The 19,765-nt window shown below is 42.9% G+C and overlaps 1 protein-coding gene across 5 annotated transcripts in view; it reads right to left on the bottom strand.

Moving 5' to 3' along the window:
* The window catches only part of LOC120995678 (interleukin-1 receptor type 1-like), a 64,610-nt gene that overhangs the window by 30,490 nt on the left and 14,355 nt on the right, over positions 1-19,765 (bottom strand). For 4 of the 5 annotated variants that reach the window (XM_040425028.1, XM_040425032.1, XM_040425030.1 and 1 more), the window contains one exon: positions 10,350-10,428. In XM_040425028.1, the coding sequence (XP_040280962.1) occupies positions 10,350-10,419 (70 nt within the window). In that variant the 5' untranslated portion in view covers positions 10,420-10,428. Of the gene's footprint in view, positions 1-10,349; positions 10,429-12,934; positions 13,082-19,765 lie in introns of those variants that run through there. The other variant, XM_040425031.1, reaches the window with a different exon arrangement.

The following is a 19,765-nucleotide window of genomic DNA, read 5'->3' as shown; positions in this document are numbered from 1 at the left end:
ACAATCATATCCACCTCCCACTATGGATCTCCTTCTACAAATTTCTGCAACCCCTTTAACCTGAACACCATCCACATGGCTCCTGCTCCCCCTATCCCTCTTGCAGGAGCATTATGGAATGTTCGCTCTGTCTGCAACAAACTCTCGAACATTCACAACCTTTTCATCTCTCATAGACTTTTGTTCCTTGGTTTGGCAGAAACATGGCTGACACCATCCCTTGCAGCACTCTCTTATGGTGGATTTCTTTTTACGCACAGCCCCCTCTCCGGCGGTAGCAAACATAGGGGAGGATTTGTTCTTCTGGATCACAGTGAGCATGAATAAAACATAACTTTTATTATTCAATATTTAATAATCCACCCACTTCAAACAAAAAAGATACAGACAAACAAAAATGTGACCAGATAGATCAGATGGTATCTAAGGGGAGGGGCTAGATAGAAAGAAGAGGATACGCGAGGGAACCACACTTTCCCTACGGGGACCCTCTCTAAAGCCTAAACCCACAGGAACATCCTGATGGTGGGTGGCCTGTGGTCCCGTGCCTGCCCTGACTCTCCCTCAAAAAAGCCTAAAACCTCCCAACGCGTTTCCCCTAGCAAAGGTTCATCAGGGGAGAGGTGATGGGTATACAACACACCACAACATAAAATAACATATAAGTCTTAGATGAAAATCCGATACATAAACCCGCCAATGGGTATAGATAATTGGACTTAACCAAAGTCCAGACAGCCATGTCAATACTGATAATTTTGATAATACCACCAGCTCATTAATCTTATTCATGTTTTATTCATGCTCAATGTGATCCAATTGTTCATACTGCAGGAATTTACAATTATAATACATGCATATCCACGGTGAGGTTAATAGTGATGAGGATTTGTTCTTCTCCTATCGGATAGCTGCTCATTCAGCCCAACTCTACTGCCACCCTATATTATGCTCCTTTCATTTGAAGTATACTCTGTCTGCATCTACCCTCGCTCCAACCTCCAAATGGCTATCATCTACTGCGCCCAGGCCCAGCATCATCTTTTTTGACCACTTCAACACCTGACTCCTACACTTTCCAATGACATGGGTGACTTCAACATCCCCATCGACTTCAACATCCCCATTGACTCTTTCCACTCAGCTGCCTCTAAACTTCTGGCACTTACTTTCTCCTTTGGCCTCTCACAGTGGTCCTCTGCTGCCACACACAAAGATTGTCACACACTGGATCTTATCTTTAGCCACCTCTCTTCCCTAACGAACCTCTTTAACTCACCCCTTATTTTTTAAATTTATTTTATGCACTTATATCTACCTACTATATTTCACAGTGCTTTACAGACATTAGCATTAGGCTGTCCCCAATGGGGCTCACAATCTAAGTTCCCTATCAGTATGTCTTTGGAGTGTGGGAGGAAGCCAGGGTACTCGGTTACAAACCCAGGACCCCAGCACTACAAGGCACCAGTGTTAACCACTGAGCCATCGTGCTCCCCTTTCGATCACAGTATACTTATGTTCTCTTCACTTGTCTCTTTAGCTGCCCCCTCAGTTCACAAATTGGCACACCCTAGACATTCAATTGCTTTTTGACTTTCTTCTGCCCCTGTCTCTCCCTCCATGATGCAAATCCTGCCGCCACTGTATAACACCTCAATAACTACAGCTCTTGACTCAGTCGCCCTCCCTAATACATAACAAAAAATTAATAGGCAGCCCTGCCACACCAGTCTGACTGAAGAGCTGAAACAAGCTTCTAGAGTGAATTGAAGAAAACCCATTCTAAGGAGCACTTTGTCACATGCAAACAATCACTTGTGAACATCAAGTCCGCACTCGTTGCTGCAACACAGGCCTACTTCACGTCTCTCATATCTTCCCTATCTCACAATCCTAACAACTATTTAACACTTTTAACTCTCTTCTCTGTCCCCCAATGCCCCCTCCGGCACCTCTCAACTTGATAACATTAGAGAAAGCTTCAGCCTGCAGTCATCACAGCCATTCTACATAACTACTAACCCTACTCTCCAGATCACATCTCACAGCCTGTGTGCTTAACCATATGTAATCCCGCCTCATTCCCAACCTTACCACAGTGTTTATCCCTACCCTAACCCATGTGTTCAACCTATCACTAACCACTGGTGTCTTCCCCTACTGTTTTAAACATGCTAACATCAAACCCATCCTCAAAAAGCTTTCCCTGGACCCATCTTCTTTGTCTTGCTATCGCCCCATATCACTACTCCCATATGCCTCAAAGTTATTTGAACAAGTCCACCTTGAGCTGTCCTCCCACCTGTCTTCCTGTACCCTATTTGATCGGCTACAATCTGTCTTCCGACCCCATCACTCTACTGAAATTGCCTATACCAAATCGTGAACGTAACTACCAAAGCCAAAAACTACCAAAGCCGAAAGACTCTGTCTTCCTCCTCCTTGACCTATCCTCTGCCTTTGACACAGTTGACCACTTCCTTCTGCTACAAACTTTCATCTCTTGGTGTCAAAGACTTGGCCCTCTCTCGGATCACATCATACCTCACTGCCAGACATTTAGTGTTTCACACACCACCTCCTTGCCTCACCCCCACTATGTTGGTGTCCCTCAAGACTCTCTCTTAGGAACACTGCTCTTCTCAATCTACACCTTTGGCCTGGGACAGCTCATTGATTTCCATGGCTTTCAGTATCATTTCTATGCGGATGACAAGCAAATTTACTTCTCTGGTCCAGATATCACCAACTTACTGTCCAGAATCCCACAATGCCTATTGTCTAAAAGCTTCCTTCTCCTCCTCTATCTTTCTAAAACTTAACATGTATAGAAAAGAATTTATCATTTTTCCCCCATCCCACTCAGCCCCCCCCATTAGACTTAGCTATTAGTCAGTGGTTGCACACTCTACCTGGTCAACCAAGTCCGCTGCATTCGGTAAACTTTAGATGTTCATGCTTATTGTATTTGTTTTTACTATGTATGTTTACCCCTTTTCATATGTACAGAACCACAGAATGAATGGCACTTTAATAATAAATAATAATATTTATACAGTATACATACTGTTGGTTCCAGAAGTATACAGTATAGAGAGCTGAAGCACCACACTGCCATACACTGTGTAGTGGCGGTATTGCAGCTTAGCTCTTATTTCTTGCAAATTTTCTGTTACAATTTCAGCTTGCAGTATCATACAGTATAATACAGTAGCACAGATGTGCCTCTGTGTTCTGAATCACAATGATGACAGCTTCTCGTGTCAGAAAATAGGATGAGAGTTCTAGATATTTCTTTTAAACTATAGGGCTCAATTATTAAGACAGGCTTAATAACCCCTATACCTGGCGGTGGATTCGCTGGAGTTAGGGCCTCTATGTAAATTCGGCGGATCTTCAACCACTTCCTAATGTAAGACAGCTTCCTAGCTGTCTTACATTTGGACCATTTTCTACACCTAAAACAGGCATAGAAAATGGTAAATGAGATAGCCCTGCTGGCTCACCCCCTTTCCCGGCCACGACGTGCCCCCTTTTTTAGACCTGGCCTCAGCGGGAAGAAGTTGCAGATTGCAGCACAAATGACCAGAAATGCACCAGAAATACACAATTTCTGGTGCATTTCTGGTCATTTGTGCTGCAATCTTTAACTTCTTTCCGCTGAGGCCAGGTCTAAAAAAGGGGGCACGTTGTGGTCGGGAAAGGAGATGAGCCAGCAGGCTCTCACCCCCTTTCCCGGCCACGACGTGCCCCTTTTTTTAGACCTGGCCTCAGCGGGAAGAAGTTGCAGATTGCAGCACAAATGACCAGAAATGCACCAGAAATACACAATTTCTGGTGCATTTCTGGTCATTTGTGCTGCAATCTTCAACTTCTTTCCGCTGAGGCCAGGTCTAAAAAAGGGGGCACGTTGTGGTCGGGAAAGGAGATGAGCCAGCAGGCTCTCACCCCCTTTCCCGGCCACGACGTGCCCCCTTTTTAGACCTGGCCTCAGCGGGAAGAAGTTGCAGATTGCAGCACAAATGACCAGAAATGCACCAGAAATACACAATTTCTGGTGCATTTCTGGTCATTTGTGCTGCAATCTTTAACTTCTTTCCGCTGAGGCCAGGTCTAAAAAAGGGGGCACGTTGTGGTCGGGAAAGGAGATGAGCCAGCAGGGCTATCTCATTTACCATTTTCTATGCCTGTTTTAGGTGTAGAAAATGGTCCAAATGTAAGACAGCTAGGAAGCTGTCTTACATTAGGAAGTGGTTGAAGATCCACCGAATTTACGTAGAGGCCCTGACTCCAGCGGATCCACCGCCAGGTATAGGGGTTATTAAGCCTGTCTTAATAATTGAGCCCTATAGTTTAAAAGAAATATCTAGAACTCTCATCCTATTTTCTGACACGAGAAGCTGTAATTTAGACATATTTCTGTTTCATAAATTACCCCCTATGTTTTTAGGTATGACTGAAAAAACTGTCTCAGACATGGCAGGAAATGTCCAGTACATCAGGAATTTATGACCTTATGAATAACTAGCTACAACTATAGACAAAAATATGTGTACAAAAGACAAATGTGTCAGATGAGATAAAACACAAGTCTGCGTGAATCACCAGCTTAACTGTAAGACTACTTTCACGCTGTGTTTAGCACTGTCTGCTTGCCATCTACAGAGGCCAAAACATTGTCCTTTTGGCCTCCATCTGGCTGGTATACTTCGGATATACAATTTTAATGTTGCATGGAATGGCGGACCAGAACAAGCTATTCTATATAGAGACAAAGGGACACTATAGGTGATGGATGCCACTATTCGTCTATACAATGGCATCGCAGGTATATACAGTCAGGTCCATAAATATTGGGACATCGACACAATTCTAACATTTTTGGCTCTATACACCACCACAATGGATTTGAAATGAAACAAACAAGATGTGCTTTAACTGCAGGCTGTCAGCTTTAATTTGAGGGTATTTACATCCAAATCAGGTGAACGGTTTAGGAATTACAACAGTTTGCATATGTGCCTACCACTTGTTAAGGGACCAAAAGTAATGGGACATAATAATAATCATAAATCAAACTTTCACTTTTTAATACTTTGTTTCAAATCCTTTGCAGTCAATTACAGACTGAAGTCTGGAACGCATAGACATCACAAGACGCTGGGTTTCATCCCTGGTGATGCTCTGCCAGGCCTCTACTGCAACTGTCTTCAGTTCCTGCTTGTTCTTGGGGCATTTTCCCTTTAGTTTTGTCTTCAGCAAGTGATATGCATGCTCAATCAGATTCAGGTCAGGTGATTGACTTGGCCATTGCATAACATTCCACTTCTTTCCCTTAAAATACTCTTTGGTTGCTTTTGCAGTATGCTTTGGGTCATTGTCCATCTGCACTGTGAAGCGCCGTCCAATGTGTTCTGAAGCATTTGGCTGAATATGAGCAGATAATATTGCCCGAAACACTTCAAAATTCATCCTGCTGCTTTTGTCACATCATCAATAAATACAAGAGAACCAGTTCCATTGGCAGCTATACAAGTCCACGCCATGACAATACCACAACCATGCTTCACTGATGAGGTGGTATGCTTAGGATCATGAGCAGTTCCTTTCCTTCTCCATACTCTTCTCTTCCCATCACTCTGGTACAAGTTGATCTTGGTCTCATCTGTCCTTAGGATGTTGTTCCAGAACTGTGAAGGCTTTTTTAGATGTCGTTTGGCAAACACTAATCTGGCCTTCCTGTTTTTGAGGCTCACCAATGGTTTATATCTTGTAGTGAACCCTCTGTATTCACTCTGGTGAAGTCTTCTCTTGATTGTTGACTTTGACACACATACACCTACCTCCTGGAGAGTGTTCTTGATCTGTGAAGGGTGTTTTCTTCACCAGGGAAAGAATTCTTTGGTCATCCACCACAGTTGTTTTCCGTGGTCTTCCGGGTCTCGACCGGTGCTTTCCTTCTTTTTAAGAATGTTCCAAACAGTTGTTTTGGCGACACCTTATGTTTTTGCTATCTCTCTGATGGGTTTGTTTTGTTTTGTCAGCCTAATGGTGGCTTGCTTCACTGATAGTGACAGCTCTTTGGATCTCATCTTGAGAGTTGACAGCAACAGATTCCAAATGCAAATAGCACACTTGAAATGAACTCTGGACCTTTTATCTGCTAATTGTAGTTGGGATAATGAGGGAATAACACACACACCTGGCCATGGAACAGCTGAGAAGCCAATTGTCCCATTACTTTTGGTTCCTTAACAAGTGGGAGGCACATATGCAAACTGTTGTAATTCCTACACCGTTCACCTGATTTGGATGTAAATACCCTCAAATTAAAGCTGACAGTCTGCAGTTAAAGCACATCTTGTTCTTTTCATTTCAAATCCATTGTGATGGTGTATAGAGCCAAAAATGTTAGAATTGTGTTGATGTCCCAATATTTATGGACCTGACTGTATCAGAAGATCCTTTGAGGTAGAACTCTGATGGATGCTGCAAAATGCACGGATTCCAAGACAAATTCAGCTGTCAAAAAACACTGTGTGAACAGCACCTACTCATTCTTCAAGCTGACCATAAATGAAATACTTACATATTTGTCACAAGTCAAGTGAACAAACTGTGTGAGCGGAGATGATAAAAATCAACACTAAAGATGGATGTACAGTGGGACCAACAAGTTATCAGGACTTATTAAGGTACCATTTGTCTAAAATGAACTTTGTTTCACCACATCTAAAAACTGTATTCAACTTGTGGACAATCTCACATGAAAGTTGTGTAACATTTGTGCAGCTTGATGTATTGCAGAGTGCAGTGGCGTACCGCCCATAGAGGCAGACCACGCCATTGCTATGGGGCCCGCGGCACTGGGGGGCCCGGAGCGCAGAGAAGGCCCCGCCCACACTATTTGGCCCCGCCCACTCATGGCAGCCTATAGCGATATGCGGCTGCTCTGCTTTTATGAGCCAACTATTCTTCCGCAATCGCCCCCCCCCCCCCGCCTGCCAAAGTTTGACCAGATCCTGACCTCCTCCTGACCTGCTGATCCTGACTGCTGTCTGCCGTGGAATCAGACAGGATCAAATCAGCCTGCAACCAGCCTGGCCAATCAGCACAAGGTAATTCAACAGAGGCAGCTGCTGATTGGCCAGTGGCAGTGTGCGCAAGGGAGGCGGGAGAATTGGTTCGCCGTCGGCAGTGTGCCTGAGACCTGAGAGGAGATGAAGAAGGAAGAAGCACCCTGTCCCTGGCTGGTCTGAAGAACCGTTCATCCGTCCTGACTCCTGCCTGAAGGCTGCCGTGTCACAGCCTGGCTCTGGCTGCCTGAGACGAGGGAGAGCAGACTGACAGTCAGCACTCAGCACAGCAGAGACCAGGTATGATCGAGTCGATGTCTTGATAATGTCAGATGCTCAGATTTTACCTGACAGGCCAGGCAGCAAGAGAGAGGAGGGGTGGGGAGGGAGGGGGACAGCCAGGACAGGGTGGGACATGCTTCAATCCCACTCCAGTGAGTCCTGTTGTCCTCTATGAGCCCCAAAATGCCCATGGGGGAGAAGTAGGAAGAAAGCACACTGTCCTGAGATTTTTGGGGGGCTCATAGAGGACAGTGTGCTTTCCTCCTACACCTACCTACTCCTTTCTAACAACTTCCCCCCCCCCCCCCCCCCCCGGGCATTTTGGAGGGCATTAGGGTTGGATGGATATTAACCCCTCTAACTCCTTGCTGCTAATGCTGAATGTGCACACTTAGCATCAGCAGCAAAGAGTTAAAGGGGTTTAAAAGAGTTAAGGAGTTTAAAGAGTTACGTTTTAAGGAGTTAAAGGGGTAAAAATACATGTACATTTTATACGTTACTGGTAATAATAAAATACATTTTTTATCCCTAACAGTTTCAGTAGGTCATGTATAAATTTATTTCATGGGGGTGTGGCATAGGAGGAGCCAGGTCAGGTAGTGGGAGGGGCCATGGTGGGTAGTGGGCGGGGTTAATGGGCCCAATTCAGATTTTTGCTATGGGGCCCAGTGATTTCTATGTACGCCCCTGGCAGAGTGTGACATAAAGACTTCACACATGACAGGAGATTTCCCTTTTTTTTTTACATTGGTCCATGGGAGCCTATGGATGTATTTGGTATACTTTCCAGGAGCATTCCTGGTGAATACCCAGATCATAGCCATACAACATATGATTAATCTAAGGCTTGTTTTACATTTGCGTAAGACATCTCCGGCAGGCCGTTCCAGCAGGGAGCAGCCTCCCGGAGATGTCTGGATGCGGCCCTGCCGGACGCTACCTGATACCCACCGGCTTCATTAACTATTATGGGGACCGTCAGAGATCCAGCTGCAACCCAGCAAGCTTGCCGAAAACAACTGCGCACAGTGCACTACTGCCAGTCCCCAGTATAGTTAATGGGGTAGGATAGAATTCTGGTAGTGCCCGGCAGTGAAGGTTCTGGCCAGATAAGCCTGCCAGATCTGTCAAATGCAGATGTGGAATAGGTCTAAGCCAGTAGCACTTGCTTTTGAGAACCACAGGGAAGTAGTCATTTTCTAGATAAACAGGGGCTCAAGGTTTTAAAGATTTAGAAATTTGTTTAGTGATTATATAAAGTAGCACTTAAAGGGGTTGTTCAGGATTACAAGTTGGTTGCTTTCTTCAAGAAACAGCTCCACTCTTGTCCATGCGTTGTCTCTGGTTTTGTAGCTCTTTTCCTTTGAAGTGAATGTGGCTATGCTGCAATACCACACGCAGACTGTGTGGCACTGTTTTTAGAAAGCAACCATGGTTTTCTCATCAAGGTCAATCCCTTTATAGTGACTTTATCACCAGGGAATTCACTGGTAAACCAGGCTCAATGCCCTCTAGGGCTACCTCAGCATGACCTCAACACAGACAATGGAGCTTTTGTTCTCACAGCTCCATTTTGAATCAGAAGCTGCAGCGAATAGCTGGTTATGGGGGTATCAGAAAACCCCAGAACTTAATTTGTCACTCCATGTTAACTTAGTTGAGATAATAGTAATAATACATGAATAAAATATTGTTCGCAGCATCTCATAAAGTCAGCGTCATGGGCGGACTGGTGTACTTAAAGTGGCCCTGGATAAAAACTAAAAGTGGCCTCGGATAAAAACTAAAAGTGGCCTCGGATAAAAACTAAAAGTGGCCCCATTTTGTAGTCGGGTCCAAACTGACAAAAGGGGGGGGGGGGGGAAACAAGTAGGCAGAGACAACACAAGAAGACAGGGCCAACAGAAGTATGTGGGGCCTACAGTACTGTAGGGTAGCACAAAATACTATTCCAGCAGAACCAAATAGCACAGTGCAGCACAAAATACTACCCCCTTCACCACAGTATTCAACTGTATCACACGGACAGTAATACAGTTGAGTTCCGGAAGGCACCTTTTGCCTTTAGACAGGTACATAAGTGCCTGATGCTCCTTGCATTAATTAATGTTTAAAGTATAACTGTCGTATTTTTATTTTTTTTGGAGTATTGGATTGTGGGGATTAATATAACCTTGGTGGCCCTATTTCAATTTTTCACTGTGTATTCAATTACCCCTTAATTGCACATTTTTGTTCCCTGTACTGCCTACTTTTACCTGTGCTTAAAATAGAGTTGCTAGGCCTGGTCCGTTGGAGCACGCAGCGTGCAGGCTCACATTACTGACAGCCAGGCAATGTAAGTAAATGATTAAAGCCAGGTCCTCCCCAGCAGCTGATAACAGTGCCTGGGCTGTGTGCACTTCTCCCTGTCCCTGCGCTTGGCAGACGCTCCCTCACTCAGAAGAGCTGGAGAATGCAGGGTTGGAGCAGCGCAGACCAGGGAAGGGAGGTCTGCCATCTGCTCAGTGTATAAATGAAAGCAACATGTGGTAAGAGGACCCCTTTGTGCTGCAGGAGATTAACCCTTTAGGGGGAGGGCTCTGGTTACTGACACTTTTGGGGGGCTATTGTTACTGGCTGGTGAGGGCAGTGGCGGCCATCTTAACTGAATAGTGAAATTGCAGTTTTATGCAGACTGGTTGCTAAGGGCTGAATCTTATTAAATATGGGGTAAGTCAGTCTAATAGTAACTGATTCTGGAATATCATGTTATTAGTAACTACATATATGAAAATTGAAATTGGGGTCTAAGTGTGACAGTTATCCTTTAAAGCATCAAATCGTTATGCACCCGGCCAACAGCCGCGAGGAGGGCTCTGGCGCCCCCCTGGGCATCGACTCACAAGGAAATTTCCCTGTAGGGTCTATGGCCAGTCCACCCCTATCTACTACATCTGTATGTTGAAAAACAAAATACATTTCAACTTGTTATTTTCTTGCACTTACCAGCTTTATCTACAGGCAGACATGTCAGAGTCAGAATGTGAAGTGTGAAAACAAGCAGGTGACCCAACATTTTATGGATCTGTAGAAAAATACAATATAATTTACGGGATACAATTATCATATAATGTAACAGCAGTTAAATCCATATGAAATGACAGTAGTAAAATTTTTAAGTATTGTTCCAACTCTAGGGGACATTATATGGACCCCTGTAAAATAAAAGATTATATGTGTTATTATGTATCAGTCTCTGTTCTGTTTAACAGAAAATAAATTACAAAATGTGTTTTGGACGGCAATAATGTGCTTCTCTTTGAATTAAGCTTACTGAAAATACTTGAATATTACTTTGTTATGAATATATTCCCAAATATATTTCATTAGTTATGATGGCTTATTTTGTCTGGGGAGAAATCATCAGGGAAAATAAAATGGCCGCAGTCCTATTAGTACACACAAAACCTGTCCTAATCACACAGGAGAACAAGTTACTTCCTAACACTGAGGTAAAAAGCTGCCTCATCCTCCTCTCTGCTCTGCTTATCAGGGATTATGATCCTGAATACAGTTTAAAATGATCTTCAGCTGAATCTCTGTAGGAATGGAGTTCATGAGGATACATGAAATGCAGAGAGGAGGTGGGGGTGTGACTGATGAGCAGCAGCTCTTGTATGCAGTCTACATTACCACAGTCTGTCCTTTCCGTCCTCTCTGTACTTCATGTCTCCTCATGAACTCCATTGCCATAGATATTCAGCTGAAGATCATATTAACCCATTAATGACCCAGTACGAGAATGCTCGTCCTCAATCGCCGGTACTTAGCGCTAGAGGACGAGCATTCTCGTCCTGCAGTCATTGCTCCCCCCGCGTGCGGTCCCCCCGATCAGCAGCAGAGATTCGGCGGTTACTGACAGCCGGATCCCTGCTGCATCCACCAGAATCGGCGATAACGCCAATGCCGGTGGATATGGGGTGTTTCTGTAAACTACAGAATCAGGGCCATAAATAATGAGTTTTGTTTGGCTGTTAACCCTTGCTTTGTAACTGGAAACAAAAATGGAAAATCTGCCAAAAATGTGAAATTTTTAAATTGTATCTCTATTTTCCATTAATTCTTGTGGAACACCTAAAGGGTTAACAACGTTTGTAAAATCAGTTTTGAATACCTTGATGGGTGTAGTTTCTTGAATGGGGTCATTTTTGGGTGGTTTCTCTCATGTAAGCTTCACAAAGTGACTTCAGACCTGAACTGGTCCTTAAAAAGTTGGTTTTTGAAAATTTCTGAGAAATTTCAAGATTTACTTCTAAACTTCTAAGCCTTGTAACGTCCCCCAAAAATAAAATGTCATTCCCAAAATGATCCTAACATGAAGAAGACATATGGGAAATGTAAAGTAATAACTATTTTTGTTGGTATTAATATGTATTATAGAAGTAGAGAAATTGAAACTTGGAAATTTGCTTATTTTTCCAAATTTTTGGCAAATTTGGTATTTTTTTATAAATAAAAAAAAAAAATTTTGATTCCATTTTACCAGTGTCATGAAGTACAATATGTGACGAAAAAACTGTCTCAGAATGGCCTGGATAAGTCAAAGCGTTTTAAAGTTATCACAAAATAAAGTGACACTGGTCAGATTTGCAAAAAATGGCCTGATCCTGAAGGTGAAAATGAGCCCGGTCCTTAAGGGGTTAAACTATATTCAGGATCATAATCCCTAACAAGTAGAGCAGAGAGGAGGATTGGGCAGATCTTTAGCTCAGTGTTCTGAAGTAATTTTTTTGTGTGTACTAATATGCGGCCATTTTATTTCCCCTAATAATTGCTCCATAATCAAAATGAGCCATTATAAATAATGAAAGGTATTTGGGAATATATTCACTATCCGAATTTTCTTAATTCCCAGAGAAGTCCTTTAAACAATAAAACACCATGCTGCTATATGGCTTCTGTAGCAAAAACAAACGATGCCACAGCACTCTGCAAAAACAAATACAATAGTGACATACTCACTATAGAAAATGTACTAATGCTAATACTATGTTATAAATGTGAGATTCTTGGCAAATACATTTTGTACAAAATTATTTGTGCTTTTCCGCTAGCATCAAGGCAATCTCTTTAGGACAGGAACCTACACTAGATACTACCTCCGCTGGTGCCGTACTGGCCTCCATTAAATTCAGGGAATGCAGGTTCCACATCCAGGCTGAGACTACACTATGTTATACCTCTTATGGTGCCACAAGGGCCTCCATTATGTTCAGGGAATGCAGGTTATACATGCATGCTGAGCCCACACTATATCATAACTCTTTTGGTGCCACAATGGCCTCCATTAAATTCAGTGAAGCAGGTTCCCCATGCATGCTAAGCCCACTCTGTATTTTACCTTTCCTGGTGCCAAATGGCCTCCAATAAATGCAGGGAGAGCAGGCTACAGCTTTATACTTGCCAGGGGCGTTGCTAGGGTCTCAAAAGATCCGGGGCCCAAGCCCCAATATATATGGCCCAGTTCTTTAAGTCGACCGCCCCCCCTCACAGACCACTTTTTGCTGTACTTGCTATACAGCAGAACATACCTATCACATCCAGTGCCTCCCAGGTGACGTCTCCTCTGATGCAGATCTTCTCTGTCATCATCTTCTACACTCGGTCCAGACTTCTTTCAGCTGCGCCTCATCTCTGCAGAGAGTGACACACAGACATCTTAAGTTCCTCATATTTCTATCATCATCCCCCAACCTGGAGTCCCCACAGTGTTATCCTGCTGCTCACTGTGCTCCCCAATACCACCATATACTATCCTGAAGGATAGTAATAGTGCTCCTAATAGTCCCACCAACAGTAATTCCCTTCTAGTATGCCCTCATTAGTAATACTGCTCACTACTGGACCCAACAGTGATAATGCTCCCCAAGAATGCCCCCATTAGTAATACTGCCGCCTACAGTGCCCCCAACCGTGATAACGCTCCCCAAGAGTGCCCCCATTAGTAGAAGAGCCTTTCAGTATTAATAATACCCTCACCGAGCCCCCAGTAGAAATAAGGCCCCCTATTGTTCCCCCAGTGGTAATAAAGCTCTCTACAGGCCCCCCCATAGGGTTCTTAGTAGAAATAAGATGGATTTATAAATCCCTCCTACAGAGACCCCAGTAGTAATAAGAATGCCTATAATGTCCCCTGGATTTAAAATACTCCTACAGGGCCCCCAGTATTTATATCGCCCCCTACTGTTATAATGCTCACCCTGAAGTGCCCCCAGAATTTATAATACCCCCTGCAGTGCCCCCTGTAGTTATATTCCTCCCTCCACCATACAGTCCTATGTAAATAATATCACACCATCTCTCCTGCCCCCTCCAACATACAGTCCCATGTAAATAACACTATTTCCCTCCCTCCGCCATAGAGTCCAATGTAAATAACATCACACCATCTCTACAGCCCCCTCCAATATACAGTCCCATGTAAATAACATCACCTCCTCCCCAGCCGCCTCAAACATATAATCTCATGTAAACATCACCCCCTCAACATTCAGTCCCATGTAAAAAAACATAATTCCCCCCACCAGCCACCTTCAATATATAGTCCCATGTAAATAACATCACTCCCTCCCACAGCTGCCATCAATATACAGTGCCATATAAATAACATCACTGCCTCCCCAAGCCCCCTCCGACATACAGTGCCATGTAAATAACATCACTCCCTCCTCCAGCCCCCTGCAACATACAGTCCCATGTAAATAACATAACCCCCTCCCACAGCCGCCCCAACACACAGTTCCATGTAAATAACATCCCTCCCTTCAGCCCTAACATACAGTCCCAGTTAAATAACCACAACTCCCAGCATTGCTCTGCCTCTCTCTTCACTTACCTCTCCTCATGTAGCAGACCTCATCACAGCTTCTTCCCCCAGGACTTCTCCCCTTCACCTCCGTCCTCTCCTGCACTGGTCACATGATGGTGACATCATCGCAGGTCCTTCTCAACCACTGCTTGTTTTACTGGTCACATGACCTGTGATGTCACCACAGGTCCTTCAGCTCTTCCAGTGCAATAGATTCAATTGTATTGCCGTCCTGAGGACAGCAATACAGTTATATCTAGCTGGCAGGCAGGATATTCGGGGCCTGGGACAAAACAACAGGGGCCCAGGCCCTGAATGTTTTAACCTAGCAACGCCCCTGATACTTGCACTAATTAAAACCAGCCTATGGGATAGACAGGTTAGTCAGGAGTGCACGGCCAATGGAGTCAACCACACCTCCAATGGGGGTTAGTCAACACATCCCAGTGCACAGATGCACGTCGCCATGGCTGAAAGCACAAAAGCAAAAACAAACACAATGCAACAGCACTCAATAATAAAGTAAACAAACACAATGCAAACACAAATAATAAAGTAAATTCATTCCCTGAATTGAATGGAGGCCACTGTAGCACCAAAAGAGGTATAATATAGTTTGGGCTCAGCATGCATGTGGAACCTTCATTCCCTGAATTTAATGGAGGCCTGTACGGCACCAGAAGCAATAGTATTTAGTGTAGGTTCCTGTCCTAAAGAGATCGCCTTGTGGTTGGTGGACAGGCACAAAAATCTCACATTTATAACGTAGCATTAGCATTAATACGTTTTCAATAGTGAGTACAGCACTATATTTATGTTCACAGAGTGCTGTTGCATTGTGTTTTTTGCTTTTGTGCTTCCAGCCATGGTGACGTGCACCTGCACATTGGGATGTGCTGACTAACCCCCATTTTTTTCTTTGCTATATGGCTTCTGTACATGCACTGTAATATCTGTATATACACAGGCGCTCTGTCCAGGATCTTTGCCTTCCTGTTTTTCTCTGTGCGGCTCGATAAGCTGTGCTTGAAAAACCACAGGGTAGAAAAAAAAGATGACTGTACCATTTTCCTAGTCCAGTCTCCTTCATCGGAATTGTGAAAAATGTGAAGAACAAAAACTATGTTATGCTAAGCTTGTCAATGCTGGTTGCCTTCCAAATCAAGACAAATGAAGAACGGCATACATTTTATTGTACAGGGAGGTGAACATCTCAGGAGCAACCAAATGTTAAAATGCTGCACTAGTTAGATCGGTAATTCAAAATCCTATCAATTTCTATACTACCTGCCAGAAATGTGTTTTACAGCACTCTGCACCCCATGCTTCACTGGGTCCAGAATTTCCTTCCAGTTTGGCATGTCTAATAGCAGGACAATATCTATTTCAGGAATTACCTGATATATACTGTATGTACTGAGGTATAGGTTATTGTTTTTGTTTTGTTTTTACATGAAAAGAAGCTTTTAAAAGGTCTTAAAATAGAATTTTTGTTGTCTTCAAAAAACTGACATGCTGCATTAATAACTATTCCCAGAAAGGAGGGCAGATCTGTAAGGATGGGAAATGACTGGTGACAGAAGGTTTTCCCCCATGAAAATTAACTGCTTGCTGGGAGCCAGCTTCATTATGAAAGTTGTCTCTGATGAGAAGTCCCCTTGCAACCAATGAGCCTCAATGGCTAAGAGAGCTGACATCCTCCAGCTTAGGTATTTAAATCTATATGACATATAATAAAATCAGGCATAAAGTGAATCTCTGGGAATTATACCAATTGGAAGGATATGAATAGTGCGATACATGGCTCAACTATGTCAGGAATGAAACTTAAAATCTTTCCAACATCTGAAGAAGAAATCTGATTTATCTAATGTCAGGCTAAACCTAAAACAGTGTCCCTCCTCCCCAATGCCAATTTCTTAACCTAACCCCTTCCCTTCAACTTCTCCTCTTTGTTGAATTCAGTCCTGGTTTTGGCTGCTAAAACGACATGCAGAAACCTGACCATGTGGTCGTACCCTTAAAGAGGTTTTGGAGTATGGTTTTTCATTTTATCTCTTTGGTTTTCACAATTGCTCTACAAGATCCCTGATAGTAAGTATTCTGGGTTATGTGGAGACTCTTCCTCTACTTCAGAGCCCAAAACTGACTGGTTAGAAAATTCTGCCCATAAGTTCCTTGTATCTAAGCTGCTGGATGCCAATCTCTAATATATAGGGATCTGGCAAACCATCTTGTAGTGTTACGGTAATGATCTGATTGGGATGTACAGTATATGGACACTCTTAAGAGAATGACAGTGGATGGAGAGGACAGTGGATTGTACATTGTCCTGTATGAGTCTTACAGTATATGAAAAACTCTAATAACAATTAACTGATTAAAAAAAGCCTGTGACAATGTTGTGTACAACTGCATCATTATTCTGGCTGTCAAGGTGATTACATCTTATGGGAAAGAACATTTTATAGAAATTCACAATAGTTTCAGATTTACAAGTACAGTTTCTGACAGACAAAAGTTTTTGTTCAGTCTATCAAGTAATACCGAAACCAGGATGTGTCAGCCTTACCACACCTAAGCACAAGTTGCCCACCAGCAAATTCTGCAAAGACATTTGTGTATCATCGGGTATAAAAAATTCATTCATTAGAAAAAGGTTGTTTTTTTTACAGAAAAGAAAAAGTATCAACAGCATGTCAGATATTCCCAAATATCAGGTTAGTGGTCAGATTAGTGATTAGATACTAAAACACGGCCTAGACTCAGTAGTATGGCAGATTTTAGTCCCACTTACATAGACATTATTGAAATGTACAAGTTTCTGTAACTCATATGCATTTCATTTAAGAAAATCATTATAATCATTTTTATCATACCCCTGACTGACCCTATAGTAAAGGGGTTGTCCGTTTTTTACTATTGATGACTTATCCTCAGGATAGGTCATCGATATCAGATTGGCAGGGGTCTGACACCCAGTACCCCCGCTGATCAGCTGCTTGAAGAGATGAGCGATGCCTTCTCTTCTCTGTTTACATGCTCGTTGCAGCGGCGAGCTATGTAATTACAACTATGGGTCCCCATTCACTTCTATAGGACACTTGAACAGACGAGAGCCATCCCATAGAAGTGAATGAGGATGCCATAGTTGTAATTACACTGCTCGCCACTGCAATTGCTGCGGCAAGCAAGTAAACAGAGAAGAGAAGGCAGCACTCATATGAATGCTGCCTTCTCTTCAAACAGCTGATTGGTAGGGGTGCCAGGTATTGGCCGCTAGCGTGAGAAGCGGGCACCATAGCCGGCGGGTCTCTGCTGTTTCAAACAGCAGATGCCCACAGCTAATGTCTGCAACTGGCAATAATGCTGATCGCAGGCATTTAAACCTTTAGATACTGTGGTCAAGCTTGACCATGGGATCTATATAGCGAAAAACTCCAAATCTCATGCTTCCGGTTTAAGACCAGCTCACTATGTGCGGAAACGGTCCTTCAATCTAATACACTGAAGAGACCCCCATATTAGAGCTGCAGTTCCTATTTTATCCTAACACAGGATAATAGCAAATTCACTAGTGAATATTGTAGCCTCCTAGAGGGGCTAAAAAAAAAACTAAAAAAAACCCATAAATACCATTATGCGGGTTTTTATTATCTTAAAACACAAAGTTTACCGCATAGGGAATGTTGTGGGGACAAAACCTGTAAAACTGTGGTGGAATTGTGTTATTTTTCCTACTCTACCACATTTGGAATTTTTTTCCCGCTTCCCACATTGTATACTATATTAAATGGTGGCATTAGAAAGGACAACTTTTCCCACAATAAACAAGCCCTCATACAACAGAAAAATAAAAAAAAGTTATGGCTCCAGTAAGACAGGGAAGAAAAATGAAAACGCAAAAATGAAAAAACCTCTGGTATCCAAGGGGTTAACAAGGAATGTGATTCTTATGTGTATTACATCTGGTAGTAGAAAAAGTATTTCCTCCTCCACACCCTTCCGTAATTCCAGACCAATTCCACAACCTCTTATTTGCTATGAACGTAGTTCTTTTGGAGAGGACGCTACTGCACAAGTTCTGGACAGTGCTGTTCCTCTGTTATTCCCACAACAAATTTAAGAATAAATTGTCTAAGGGGTCTTTCCCTTCACTGTCTTTCTTAGTACTACTTGGATAGCGTACAACTTTTTAGGGATGCACTCCCAATGGGAAAGACCCAGATGTCAATTTATTTATACATTTACCAGCCGAATAACAGAGGAACCGTACAATGCAGCATTCTAAAAAAACAAAGATAAAGTGAAGTCTCAAAGGATGCAGCTGTTGCTGGGTGATTCAATCATAAGAAGTGTGGAGCTTAAGAAAATGGTTTTGTGAGATGTCTCCCTGGGGCTACTGCTAGAAGAGATAGAAGACGTATTATTAATATTGTTAAGCAAGCAAAGCAGGAAGGGGACGTGGATGTTCTTGTCCATCTAGGGACAAATGACCTGGCTTGCAATGAAGTGTCAGAGGTGAAAAAATCTTTTATCACACTTGGTAATGACGTACAGGATTTTGCATCCACCATTTCATTTTCTGAAGTTCTGCCTGTGCATAATGTTCAGAATGATAGGCAGAGGCGCATAAAGGAGTTCAACATATGGCTTGGTAAATGGTGTCAAGAGCAAGGATTTGGCTTTGTTTCTCATGATAGCTCTACTTGGAATAGAAAGGAACTGTACAAAAAAGATGGTTTGCATCTTTCTCTCAAAGGAACAAATGTACTTAGTGAACAACTCCAAGAATTTGCGAAAGAGTATTTAAACTAGGAAGGGGGGGCAAAAGAGTGAAATAAAGAGTCCAATTGCCCCCCGAAACAATGCCAGAACAGGCCAGAAGCACTGAGGTTAAGAAATGATAAGCTCAGAGTCCTGTCTACAAATGCTCGCAGTTTAGGTAAAAAAATCAATGAACTTGGGTCAATAATGGCATCTGAGAATGTAGATTTAGTGGCTGTTACGGAGACATGGTTTAATGAAAGAAATGACTGGGACATAACCATACCAGGGTACTCTTTATACAGAAGAGACAGAGAAGGCAAGAAAGGAGGAGGAGTGGCCCTGTATGTGAAAGATAGCATTAAATCTAACCTAATACAAGTTGGTGAGGCCAACATAGAGTCAGTTTGGGTTACGTTGCAGTTTGCTAACCATGCAGTAACTCGTGTAGGTGTGATATATAGACCACCTGGTCAAGTTAAAGAACTAGATGATCTACTAGTTGAAGAAATAGCTAAAATGACAATGAAAGGAGAAGTTATCATTATGGGAGATTTCAATCTTCCAGATATAAACTGGAAAACCAAAATAGCAAGTTCTACCAGGAGTACAGATATTCTAAATTCCCTACTGGGGTTATCTCTACAACAAGTGGTTGAGGAGCCAACCCGGAGGGAGGCCATTTTGGATTTGGTATTCACAAACGGGGATTCGGTATATGATGTCATTGTAGGCGAAACCTTGGGATCTAGTGATCACCAGTCAGTGTGGTTTAATATAAGAACTG

Source organism: Bufo bufo, chromosome 3 (assembly GCF_905171765.1).
Source record: "Bufo bufo chromosome 3, aBufBuf1.1, whole genome shotgun sequence".
In the NCBI taxonomy this organism is placed as follows: Eukaryota; Metazoa; Chordata; class Amphibia; order Anura; family Bufonidae; genus Bufo; species Bufo bufo.
The sequence above is the reverse complement of the archived record's forward strand: the minus strand, read 5'-3'. Positions and strand labels throughout refer to the sequence as shown.